This window comes from Sinocyclocheilus anshuiensis, unplaced genomic scaffold (assembly GCF_001515605.1).
Source record: "Sinocyclocheilus anshuiensis isolate Anshui unplaced genomic scaffold, SAMN03320099.WGS_v1.1 scaffold566, whole genome shotgun sequence".
NCBI classification, from domain to species: Eukaryota; Metazoa; Chordata; class Actinopteri; order Cypriniformes; family Cyprinidae; genus Sinocyclocheilus; species Sinocyclocheilus anshuiensis.
The window spans coordinates 1,197,094-1,211,147 of record NW_015542410.1 but is presented as its reverse complement, the minus strand read 5'-3'; the positions used below and the strand labels follow the sequence as shown (position 1 = coordinate 1,211,147).

The 14,054-nt window shown below is 37.3% G+C and overlaps 1 protein-coding gene across 1 annotated transcript in view; it reads left to right on the top strand.

The window, feature by feature from the left end:
• LOC107693335 (neuronal acetylcholine receptor subunit alpha-7-like) overlaps nt 1-14,054 on the top strand; it is a 24,717-nt gene that overhangs the window by 4,974 nt on the left and 5,689 nt on the right. Inside the window, exons 5-9 of the mRNA XM_016492670.1 lie at nt 781-860; nt 5,900-6,067; nt 8,479-8,673; nt 11,415-11,501; nt 13,089-13,198. Of these exons, the coding sequence (XP_016348156.1) occupies nt 781-860; nt 5,900-6,067; nt 8,479-8,673; nt 11,415-11,501; nt 13,089-13,198 (640 nt within the window). The remainder of the gene's footprint in view (nt 1-780; nt 861-5,899; nt 6,068-8,478; nt 8,674-11,414; nt 11,502-13,088; nt 13,199-14,054) is intronic.

Genomic DNA, 14,054 nt, shown 5'->3' with positions numbered 1-14,054 from the left:
TTTGGGTTGAACTGTTCTGGAACAGTGTTGTAAATACAACTTAACCACTGATTTCTAGTCGTGTTCTCTTTTGGAAGGCCAAACAAAGTAATTTTGCTTTCACAACGAAACACACGGCAGGCTAGAGTGAGCGGAGGCTGGCGGGCTTGAGAACGGCGTGGCCGGCGGGCTTGCAGCAACCACCTGTGACGACCCCGGGCTGGACTCCGCTTCGTCCACGGTGAAAGCCGATCCGGCGATCGACAGCGCGAAGTTGATGTATTTCCTCAGCGACCAGCATGGATCAGCTCCAGGCATGACGAAGCGGATATCGTCCTCTTTTGGAAGGCCAAACAAAGTAGTTTCGCTTTCACAACTAAACACACAGCGCCTTCACGACATGGCGGCGGCGGCAACAACAATACTACAGCGAGAATAAAAGTTACGCCTTCTTTCTTTGCATGAACATTTGGGTGGCGTTATGCAAATCTTCCCACATCGTGACGTAGACATGTGGGGGCGTGTTAGAACGAGCCGTTTTAGGTAGGCGTGGTTGACTCTTAACTTTTATAAAGAATATCTCTTTGGATTTGAGACTTTAGTCTTTGCAACTTTACAGATCTTCTTTATGCACCAAGAGCTTGTAACACTCCAAAGAGAAAGGAAAAATCGATATTGCATCATATGACCCCTTTAAATGTGAACATTAATGTTTGGTGCTCATTGTTCGAATCTGGCTTGTAATATTTCCTGATACCCAACATAAAATGTCTAATATATGCACCCTTTCTCCATTTGCAGTGCAGATGACAAGTTTGACTCCACCTTCAAATCGAATATTGTAGTGAACTCCAGTGGCTACTGCAACTACCTGCCTCCAGGTCAGTGTGAACGCTTATGCTTAAGGTTTATGGCACATATAATGATAAAAGCAATAGTAAGCTGCGGTTCACAACACAAAAACACCAGTGGTATTCAAAGTAAAGCGTTAAGCTATAAAATGATTTCTGCATGGAAATAAACATAGGAAGGCAGCAGGAAGAGGTCACCTGTTTTATGGGAAGTGCAACAGTTGAAGGATGCATGAATATTGTCGTTATAAATGCAGTCATGCAGATGAAAAGATGTATTTTTTAAAGCCGTTTAAGTATTAAAGAGTTCTCTGCATACTGAGTATGGAAATCAAAGAAGCCTCCTTCATGTGTCATAGTAAATGATGGTTCATCAATTTATAGATTTGTACGTCAGAAACAGGGACGCTTATGGTGCAAAAGGAAATGGGAAGATCATGAATTATGTTGCAGCTACTTTATTTCCTCTGAGGGCAGTGGTGCTTAAGAATATGCATTGCAAATGCATATTGCATTTATTTTTGGAAAACTGAATGAGAACGGAAATCTCCCTTTGATGAAAATATATGCATTGTACGTTTAATAAAGGCTGAAGCAATGACATGGTTTCTCCAGTCTCATAGATTCACAGTTTATGTCTGTGAAGAAAAACACCTTTTTTTCTTTCTCTACATGCATATGTAGATTCATACACAACAACGCGCTCAGCACTAAAGCTGGAGTCTTTAAATAACCCTCAGAGTCACTGTAGATGCAAACAAACTCACATTTGCTATCACGAGCAGATCGTGCCCCAATGGCTCGTATTTGCAGCTCAGGCTGATTTCATCGCAATTTAACGCTGCTTTTCTCTTTCTCACATTAAAGTCATCCAGTCCCACAGTAGCAAACAGAAATCAAATGCCTTTTTGAAGTCAAGTCAGGCAGAGAGACGAGGAGAGAGAAGACAGGAAAAAGACAGACATAAATAGAGAGAAAACCTCACATCTCGTTTTCAGAAATATGTTTATTCATTAGTGGCTTGTGGGCGTGAACAGGTTTTGGTAATCCAGCAATCTGGGCAGATGCCAGGAACACACACAGAAAAAATAAAGCTTTGTTTATTTGCTGAAACTGTTTGTCCTGGCATCTGTGTCAGTCAGTGATGTTATGCACACGGATGGCGATAAGAAGATACTTGCAGTGAAAGGTGTTACAACACCTATGAATTTACCACATTTCATGAATTTAACTGATTATCTCTAATGAGCAAATAATATAAATCATGTCCAGAGTGTATTTTCTATAACGAAAAAAGTCTGTTTAATATTTTTTTAATATGCATTATTTTCTTGACAATTAAGGACACCCTGCAGTTTTTATTAAATTAAATTAAATTATTAAATTAAATTGTATTAAAAACATTTTTTATTTAAATCAACATAAATTAAAATTAATTTAATTTTCTTTCTATTTAAATTTGGACTGAAATGTGACCTGAATATATTTTTGAAAGCTTTCATGATTTCTCAATACTCTGATTTTGAATGAAATGAACATGATTGCTATAAGTGCGCAGTAGATCAGAGACTCATTTAGAAGTAATCTGCAATGAGCAGCTTGTGTTGACAGCAAACTTAATTTCGGAGTAGATTACCCTATTCTAATATTGACTCATCCGCGTTTGTGGTGGCATTCCTGTTGGTACTGACAGGAGATGCCCTGTAGGGCTGGTGACTCATTTTTCTGACAGATTCAAGGCGAACTACAGTGCCTGCAAGTATTTGAGTGTGTTACACAAAATCTGGGTGTGTATTTGGTCCATTTTGTTTATTTTTGCTGTACAAAGACTGGTTTGCTGAGGTTTTGGCTCTGTGTCTTTCTCATTTTGTTTATCTCAGAGAGTCTTCACAATGCAAACGTTGTGTGTGTATATACTGCTGACAAAAAGGTGGTGGTGACCAATGAAACACTTAAAACTACATGAATATTACATATATCAGCCCAGACATATGAAAGCGTGATTAGCAGGTGTCTAAGCACTCATAAGAGGTTTTTAGCATGCACCGGCTGCTTCACTCAGCTAGAGGTTTCTGCTCTTCTCTGCGTCATCTTATTCAATATTTTTCAGCGTCTGTACCGCTTACCCCATGTCTCTCGTCTGAAGAATCCATTTAGCGGGAGTGGGTTTGCTAGCTCGCTAGCCATTCTTATTGATTAGCTTTTAGGATTAGTCACCTGGTTCCCTGGAGTAGAAGCTGTCGACATGAAGAAGAAAGGCAGCAAAAATCCAGCAGAGGTCTGAGGTGCTTAGACTGAGCTGTGTTTAAGTCCAGTATTGATTTAGATTTAGACTGATTTGAAAAAAATCACCATTGTGCTCTTAAGTGTACTGTAAACTGCTCTGGATAAGATTTCTCTAAATGTCAAGATATTCGAGGAGGTTTTTTACGCTAGGGGGCTCCGGTTAGCAAAGACAAAAAAGGGGGTCAGTTTGAGTAATTCTCAGTGGAATGATTTTTGTGATTGGGAAACCTTTGGAAATGCAAGACTGGCTAATTTCTATAAGGGAGTCACACACTGACTCCCTCCACTTTGTTTCACTGTCAGCGGCATATTTTAGTTTGTTCTAAAGTAAAAAAAAAAAAAAACTCGCAAATGCATTAGAACTGGCATTGGATTGTAGCCACATGGAAGACCCCCAGTTCCATAAGTAGGCTTGAATGTAATTAGTGCTGCTTTATAAGGCAAATTGCTCATATACTTAGGAAAAAGCCCTAAGTATTAAACTTAGGGATATAAATAGGCACTGGATGTTGCTTGTTGATAAGAGTTGTGCTAAATATTTTTTATACCAGTCTGACAACAAAACATGCAAAAATATCTCATTATACCGATTGAAGAAGCAACCATAAGAAGAGATAATAATATCATTGCAAATAGGGAGTTGATGTGAAATACTGACATGTCCTGTACTTTTAAAATGTATTTGTCAAAAGTTCCAAGGTAGGTCAAACAATTCAATCTGACATAATGACATCATGGTGCAGCTGATTTATTTTTTTGTATCATCAGCCAATGAGATTGCTGCTCAACATTTAAAAAATACTTGGCTAGTGCTTGCTGTAGCGGTTGCAGCGCGCTTCAGAAACCCTCCAACTTCCCCAGCTCCACCTGTATAGATCTGCTACGGAGTGATTCATGTATGCCAGGGGGGTTATTTCATATATGTTATATGTGCAGCAGCAGTATTTCTTACATGCTCACAGCAGCATGTTGTGAATGTATTGGCAGTAGCAAGTCTCGGTACTCGGTAATGCAGCAGCATTGCGGATCTATTCCGCCAAGACCAAACACATTAACAATCTCATGTTCATTACCATGCCAATCCCTTTGAGAGTTGTCATGACAGAAATGGAATATGGAAATATATATATATATATATATATATATATATATACAGTGGGTTGCTGTGTGTACATTAATGAGGAAAAAAAATTAACTTAAATGATTTTAGCAAATGGCTGCAACATAACAAAGAGTGAAAAATTTAAGGGGGTCTGAATACTTTCCGTACCCACTGTATATATATATATATGTGTGTGTGTGTGTGTGTGTATGATCAGGCCAAGCATTTTCAAAGTGTTTTTTTTGTTTGTTCTTTTTTCCCCCAAAACTGGAAATTGAGATCCTGGGACCATTTTCAGAAGACTTTCTGGTCTTCATCTGGACCATAGATTAGAGAGAATCTTCTGTCTCATATCAGAGGCCCAGCACAGAGGTGAATTATTTAGGAATCTTCTGAAACAGTGTAGAGAGATCGGTTTGAAGAGATTTGTGGATGGGGTCAGTACAGCAGAACATTATGTATGACCTGAAAAATATCACTTTTTCTCAGAAAATCAATGTTTCTTTTTTTGTACGAAATCTTTTAGCTGTTTTATCCATTTTTTCCTCAGCTCTGGAAACTCTACTTTTCAAAGGCTAAAATGTATTTAGCATAGTCAAGGGAAGGAACAGCATATTCTGTTGTTTTTTTCTCCTTTGAAATGCACTGAAATGCTTTGAGTTACTTATGCTCTCCTATTACTAGTGGTGTTCACTCTCACTTTGCTCATTTGAACAAACTCCTAAGCCTACTGTAACTTCACCCTCATCATAAATGATGATTACTGCATGAATGATACATGTGCTTTTAGTTTGATAAGTGATTGAAACCAGGATAAGCTTTTTTTCATGGCCATTAACAGAGCAACCACCGAAAACACCACAGAAACCAGATAGCAATTCTCTGACAGCCACTCAGAATACTTTTGAAATTGAAAAGTGTTGTGCTACAGCTTGCAGTTTGTCAGTTATTCTTCAATAATTCCATTCAAGCACAAGTACTGCTCACTTATACATCTGTGGTGATTTAGTCCTTGTGCATTTAAATATGTTTGCTATGTGAGAATCGCTTATTCAGAACAGAATGTAAAAGGTTCATGTTGTGCTTTTTTGGGTAAATTTGCTGGATTGTTCAGAGGCAACATAAGCTTCCCTTTTCCTACCTTTGTTCCATTTCAAGTGTGATTTCTTCAATAAATATGGAAGTATCTGATTAGGAAGCTCTTCAACTGCTATGTGGTATAAAACAACTTACTCTTATTACTGGTCCCATCCATCTGTCATACTTTTTCTTTTCAGTGTTCAAAATGGCTGTTTGAAACAATAAACGAGTTTATCTGCCTAATTTGCGGTATTTAAGCTTGAGCGAGTCTATTTGGTTGCTGATATGACTCATCTAGCTGGTGTCTGTGTGTAATAATAATGAGAGTGTCAACCTGGTTATCCGTACAGTGCATAAAGGTCTTTATGTAATGGTGTTTCCTAGGGCTCCGGCATTTCTGAATGTGTATCTTTTAACTGTTTGGTTTTACTCCAGTGAAAAGGTCAATTGGATTCAATTTGGCGTTGGCTGCTGCAATATGGCGCTGATGAAGAAGCACCTTGGCATTTCGAGGCAGTACATTCGTCAGGCAGTTGAAATCAGAATGAAAATCATAGATATTTTTCCTCTTTTTTTCTCTAATTTGTTCTCTTCATCCCAGGTATCTTCACGAGCACCTGTAACGTGGATGTACGCTGGTTTCCGTTTGACATCCAGAAGTGCGAGCTTAAATTCGGCTCATGGACGTTTGACGGATGGCTGCTGGATCTCCAGATGAATGAGGCTGATATCTCTGGCTACATGCCCAACGGAGAGTGGGATCTTGTGGGTGAGTGAGTAGAGACAACTTCCCTTGTAAGCTTCTCTCAACCAAGCGAACGCAACACCCACAGGCATATTATGATGTGTGCTTTGTGTTGCTGTAGTAACTGCCAACGGCTCAGGCAGCGAGAGGTCAGTTTGGCGGATGCATACTTAAATGGTTAAAATGCATACTGCATATTTTTGAAAAGCAGAGATGTTGTAAGTAGACCTTTAAAGCTTACAGGCCTGAGAACTCTTACCTGCTGTATAGAACTGAAATGGCTTCAGAATTGGAAAAGAAAATATCCAGCCCATCTTGTTAAATTCATGTCCATTCATATTCATCTGATGAGCCTGTTAGTATTCAAATTAATGTAATTAAATTGAGTGGATAAGAGGAAGCGGACTGGAAAAACATCTTGCACTGCACAATTCTGTCTCTTACTGACTCTCTTCTCATTTGCTCCATTCTGTAATTCGCTATTTTGCTGTGCACATCTGTAATATCATGCCAGTCACTCTCTTGAACTTCTCTTTAACATTTTTACAGAGTGCAACGGTTTACATTGTCTTAACAATACAGCCCTGTTGGAATTAAAACCAGCGGTTACACTTTTTTTTTTAAGGTGTCCTTGTTACAGTGTAATTATACATTTAAGTACTGAGTAATATTAATTAACTACATGTACTTACATTTATACCTTACTAGGGTTTGGCTTAGGGTTACTTGCATGTAATTATGCATAATTAATTGTTATTGTAATAGTAAGTACATGTAACATGTGTAACAAGGCCAAACCAGTTTTGGTCAGAATTGTTTATTTATGATCAATAACGGGTCCAAGCTGGTTTAGGTTTTTATTTCACTGGATTACAGCCATTATGGATCAATCTGTGACTTGTTGAATGAACTGCTGATTATAGGCTGGTTATAACATCAAGTCAGTTATATAAAATCATAGATTGGTTTCATTTGAGTATATTTTTGACGATTGTAAAACCCCTTCCACACCAAGAGTGAAATGAATAAGCCTCAGGCTGAAGAAAATGCCTCTGCCTCTGCACTTACTCCCAATTTCTCTCAACACGGGGACAGGAAATGTGTCACTGAATAAATAGGAAAACAAAGTAACTTGCATTACTTATTTGAAATCGTAACTCAGATATTTTCATATTTTCTTGTTAATTTAAAAGTAATGCGTTACTATACTAGTTCCTTAAAAAATGTAATCTGATTACGTAACTCCCATTACTTGTAATACGTTACCCCAGCACTGAGTAAGATTACTCCTTGCTTAATTGTTAGTTAGTCATACTAGTTTATGTAACTGGTCCCTAATTAAAGCTGGTAGGTGGCTAAGCTGCTCAAGTTGGTTAACCATGCTTTAAAGCAGGGGTTCTCAAACTTTTGGTTAACCTAAAATATTTACTTGCAGTACCCAAAAGAATTACTAAGTTACTATTTAAATAATTCAATGACACATTTGCATGTTCACAGTAAAAAGAGGTTTATTTTGACTTTGTAGCTGGACTTTAAATTGGAAACAAACCTCTTTTTAGTTGTGTTAGTGCCTCAGTTCATTAAATTTACACTACAAGTTACAATAATAATAATAATAATTATGTCTTAAATTCTTCACTTTCAAACGTTCAAACCCTCAAGCTTTAAACATTTCAAATCCTTGAGCTTTTATTTTGGTGGAATACTGCTGTAAACTTCTGTCCCAAAAAATTGTAAATAAATGTGTAAAGTTAAATTAAAAAAGATACCAAGCTGCTCTAAGATGCTGAATACATTGGATCATATTGCAATTATCATGCAGCCACAATTATTTCTTTTAACTTTACATTTTGTGTAATTAATTATTAGCTTTTCGTCAACTTGTTCAGTTCCCTCATGAACCCCAGTTTTAGGTCATTTTGTTTCATCATGTTGTTCTAAACCTTTCCTCTTCCGTAGAACATAAAAGGTGTATTTTTGAAGAATGTTCTTGCCGTTTATTTTCATATAATGACACTGACTACAGAAAATGACACAAAATGCCTTTGGTTTTTCCGTGTCTTGTGACCAAACACAGATGTCAAACCTGATGCAGAATCTAATGGGAAAACATTTCAGTCTGTTTTGGTTTGCTTCTTGCCTTTTACGTTTTTGAAAGGCTACCGAGATCTTTGGAGATCTCTAATGATGTTCAGACAAAAGGATGATGCTCAGTCGCAGAGAAGAACTTGCTTCTGGCTGGCATCTGCTGATTAGGATGTTGTTTTTCTCTAGTAGGTCAAAGGTGGAAGAGCAGCTTCGGCTGCTCTTGAGGACAACAGCATCTCTTTGAACATGAGACCAATCCACAGAAAAAACAAGCACAGGTTTTTTTTATTTTTTATCCTTCCTTCATTATATACTCATTATTTTCCCCACAATCTGTATATAATCAGGTGTGCCGGGCACAAGAAACGAGCTGTACTATGACTGCTGTAAGGAACCCTACCCAGATGTGACATTTGTGGTGACCATCCGCAGACGGACGCTCTACTACGCCTTGAACCTCCTCGTTCCCTGCGTCCTCCTTTCATCAATGACCTTGCTTATCTTTCTACTGCCTGCCGACTCCGGAGAGAAGATTTCACTAGGTATTATGAAAGATAGACAGAGAAATATATTGACAGCTTGTTGAAGCAGGAAAAAGCGGAGATGGCATCAAATTTAAAGATCTTCTTTTTTGGAGTTAGATTATGTACATGTTTTATAACTAAACATGACTGATTTAGAAGAAAGATGCTGTATATTTTTTGCATATCTCGATTTCAGTGCTGAGGAAAAAATAATTCCACAGGCTTGCCAAGGTCTAGCACAAAACAGAGAGCAGGGACATGCAAAAAAATAAATAAATGTGTGGGTGCTCATTTCATAGATAGCGCCTGATTGTGTCATGTCGAATGAACTCTTGGTTTACATCAAGGGCTTTTAGCCACGTTTTTTCCACTCGCTGTCAAGAGACCTTTGCCATCAAAAGATGCAGACAGTTCAAAGAGGAGCAAAAACAGTCACCAGAGATTGAATGGGAAGAATTTTAGATACGTCTGTCAGGAAATGTAAAGAGGCATGAACTCACAGTATATAAGTAGAGGAGAGCGAGAAGATAGAAGCTTAGAGCAACCAAAGAGAATGGAAAAGAGGCAGTTTCCTCAATTCAAGAATGTGTATCACTGCAAGCACGGGAAGGGAAGTGCTTTGCTGTTCACTCATATGGGCAATTAATCTATTCATGTAATTAAAGCAGTGATGAGTCAATGTGTGTAAGAGAGAAAGTGAGAGAATGCATTGCACTTTCCAGGAACACGGCCTGCAATATTGAAACATCTTTGATAGATGTAGTATCAGAAACTAGCTTAGGATACACCTCAAAAAAGTTCAAACATAAATTTTATATATTTTTCTAAAAAGCATATATTAAAGGGATAATCTAGCAAAAATGAAAGTTTTGTCATCATTTACTCAACCTCATGTCTTCTGTGGAACACAAAGGAAGATATTTTGGAAAATGTTGGTAACCATGCGCTTGTAAGCGAGAGGGTATGAGACAGCTCAGCTTTGGTTTAAAAGAGTTCAAAAATATTTGTTATCGGTCATAACTTAAGGGGGAAAAATGAAGCAGACACTGGACATGGATGAAGCTTTCTAGAGCGCATGTGATGACCGCCCACTTTCGCACACAACATCAAATGGAGTATACTTTGAAAGGCTACACGTTCGATTGTACGCATACGCTAGCGTACGCATACAAAAACAAGGTATATCTGGGGCTTTATACTAAAAGAAATATCGTTTGTGTTTAGTCATACAGGTTTGGAACGACATGAGGGTTAGTAAATATTGAAATGTAAAATTTTTGGGTGGACTACCAACTGAATCAGTGTTTTCGAATGAATCAGATGAGTGAGTGACTCAAAGACTCGCTCATTAAGACAGTCTCTCACTGTAAAAAAAAAAAAATCTGTAAAATATGGCACAATTTACTTTATTAATCCGAAGGAATTTTCCATATAGATTTGTTTACAGGTGTTTTACCTGTTTTTTTATTTTATTTTGCACTCCAGTGTTTTTTAATAAACAGTGCTAATTTTATTCCTAAATGAATCAGTGTTTTTGAATGAATCGGATCATAGATGACTCAGTGACTGCACCAAGAGCTTGTAACAGTCCAAAGAGAAAGGAAAAATTGAAATCGCATCATATGACCCCTTTAAGACATCACTCAGTGTTTTTGAATGAATCATTTGAATGAACAGTTCAGTGACTCACTCATAAATCACTTGTTGTCACCTACTGACAGTTACTGAAAAATCCCCACCACTAATGCACAGGCTGTAATACAAGGTAATGCAAACAGTGAAAGGTCCAATAATTGTGTTCAATTAATCAGCATATAATAAAATTTATTAATTTTAAATTTTAATGGTAGCCCTGATGTAAAGCCAAGAGTGTTTTTTTTTCTGAATCCAGTTAGTCTCATTTGGTGGAGTATTTGTGACAATATTTTTATTGAGTGTTCATTATGCCAAGATAGCACTTATAAATCTAAGCAAAAAAACTTATGTAAGAGGAAGGAGGCCGAGTGAGAGAGCGGAAGCAGATTTAAACAGTAGATAGAGATGGATGAATTGTGTGTGTGGGGGGGAGAGAGGAGGGAGAGATGGATAGCAGCCGGAGAGGGAGGGAGATGACTTGAACTGAACTAAAGAGCAATTGAGGAAGAGAAATGGCCTGATGTAATTCACTTTATGTATCACTCCATCAAGCCCTGCACTGCCGTCCAATCAGATCCAATCAAATTCTGTCAAGATGAGTTACATCCAATAAGAAGCTGTGTTTGGGCATCTTATGTAGTGCCAATGTCGCACATAACTAGAGATGCTGTATAACTACGCAATTATTTTAGTGGTCGACTGCTATTGGTTTTTCAATGGCAGATGCTAATATCTACACTGCCGGGCTGGAGATTTAATGCCAATGAATAGAAAAATAAATACATGTTAAACATATTAAAGAATTATTATTTATAATATATATACTACCATTTGTAGACATGACATAGTAATACAGAATATGATTTATAGTAATAAGAGATACAAAAATGAGCTCAGATTAAATAAACTTTAATTTCATACAGTTTAATGAAGTCGAAAATGTAAAAAAAAAAAAAAAAAAGAAACTATATAAACAATACATATCTAAAAATGTCCAAATACTGACCAATTCATTGACCTGGACCAGTCAACATTTAATATCTTGTTATATGTGTATAATTCATTATGCAATTACATGTATGTTTCATGCAGTCCATTTCTTTTTGTTTTATACCTATTCACAGGTATTACTGTGCTACTCTCATTAACAGTCTTCATGTTATTGGTGGCAGAAATCATGCCAGCAACCTCAGACTCCATCCCGCTAATAGGTAAAGCATGCATGTCTGTGTTTGTGAATATTTTAACATTTTAAAGGAATTGTTTATCTAAATTTGCTGCAAAAATGTACTCGCCCTCAGGCAATCCAAGATGTCCAAGATTTAGTTTCTTCAACAGAACAGATTTGGAGAAATTTAGCCTTACATCACTTTCTCACCAATGGATCCTCTGCAGTGAATGGGTGCCGTCAGAATGAGAGTCCAAACAGCTGATATAAACATCACAATAACCCATAAGTAATCCACATGACTTCAGTCCATCAGATACCATCTTGTGAAGTGAAAAGTTGATCGTTTGTAAGGAACAAATCAATCATTAAGACGTTTGGCTTCCAGCTAAAATACAAGTCCTCTATCTGTAATATTCTCCAAAGAAAAGTTGTCTCATCCGAATCAGGAGAGAAATATGTGCAAGCATCGTTTACAAGCAAACACAGACCAAAACAGTTATAAATATATGTCAGTGGACTTGGATGTAGGAGGACAACAGGGGATGAACTTTTTCACTGAAGGAACTGTTATTAGCGATCATGGACTTGTATTTTAAGCTGAAGTGGTGGTTTAAAGTTAACATGTCTTAATGATGGATTTGTTTTTTTTACAAACACACAGCTTTTCACTTCACAAGATGTTATTTGATGGACTGGAGTCGTGTGGATTACTTGTGGAATATTGTGATGTTTTTATCAGCTGTTGGAACTCTCATTCTGACGGCACCCATTCACTGCAAAGGATCAGTTTAGTAAACAAGTGATGTAATGCTAAATTTCTCCAAATCTGTTCTCATTAAGTAACAATCTTATTTACATCTTGGATTTTCCATTTTTGGGTGAACTATTCCTATAGTATGTTTCATACAGTATGTTTCAGTATTTCAGCATGTATCCCTCTTAGTTCTTTTGCAAATGACAATACAGGGCTCTTTGAATATATTAGAGTCTTCATTCAAGCCTTTGATCTTATTGTTAATGATATGTAAAATTTGGTGCATAAGGATGTATATTTTACGTGTGCTGAGATGCACACATTGCACCACTGAAGAATAAATTTATCACCATTCTGTATCACGGCCAAAAGCCCTGGTCTTGGCAACCATACGCTTGGCTTCTCATGGTAATTTGCAACATGAATCGTAAAAGACCGCTAACTGGAAATGATGAGCAGGTCAGGAGAGAGAAGCAGGAGAAAAATAAAAATGAAACCGACCTAGAGATGATCCTCCAGAAAAACAAAAACAGTCCGCACCACATTCTCTTTTCCCACCCTCTGGTTTATAGGCCCTCAGAAGCCGCAAAGATGTAATCTGCAGAAATGCGTTTGCTGGAAGAGTGTTCACCCACAGCACTTTGTCTCTCCTGTCTGCTTCCCCCTCTCCTTTATGATTGAGTTTTTATGGTTCACTCATCTGTTCCACATTCTGCCTTTCTTCCCCGCGTCACTCTTTTATAATCAATGCCCCTTTTTTGTTACATTCACCCTGGTTTTTACTAGCATGACTGGATGATAAAAGGCTATTCTGCTAAGAGAGTAATAAACGAAAGGTTTATGCATACTTTTCTCTCCTTGTTTCTCTCTCAGGACAGTATTTTGCCAGTATAATGATCATTGTTGGAATGTCAGTTATTGCGACAGTGGTTGTGCTCCAATATCACCATCATGACCCCAACGGAGGGAACATGCCCAAATGGGTACGTCTATTCACACACAAACACATAACACAATCAATACCCTGATTCACAAATGCAAGCAGCAGCGTCTCTCATGTCAGTTGCATTGAAAGCAGTAATTTACTTATTCAATGATAATGGAGATAAAGCCAACAGAAGGGGACTAAATGAGTAAATAGGATGCAGATGGATATAGATCGGCGCTGATGAATGACCGTATTTGAGCGTTCTGCAAGCCAATTAGCAGCTCAGCTGATGTGCCCCGGTCCTGCTGATCGAACCCCATTCACTTACAAAGCCAAATGCAAGGTGTATTTAATCATTGAAACTGACATCAATTCTTCGTCACAACTGGATTTTTACGTGCTTCTTAAAAAGAATGACATTATACGCTACTGTTCAAATGTTTGGGGTTGGTAAGTTTTTTTTTAATGTTTTTGAAAGATCTCTTTTATGCCCACCAAGGCTGCATACATTGCGTATTACAATTTCAAACAACTGTTTTCTATCTGAATATAATTCAAAATGTAGCTATTTTTCCTGTGATTTTCAACAGCCATTACTCCAGTTTTCAGTGTCACATGATGCCTCAGAAATCATTTTAATATGCTGATTTGGTGATATATATATATATATATATATATATATATATGATAGATGAACTTGAGAACTGTGCAGCTGAGCAACTTTTATGTACAAGATCTGCATAATAAGTCTTAAAAAAATAAAATATACAATTCTTCAAAAATATCTCTTTTTGGTTCTGCATGAGAAACAAAAGTCATATGGGTTTGGAACTACATAAGTTAAAAAAAAAAACTACATTTTTTTTGGTTGAGCTGTCTCTTTAAAGAAGATAATTGTCAACCTCTCACGA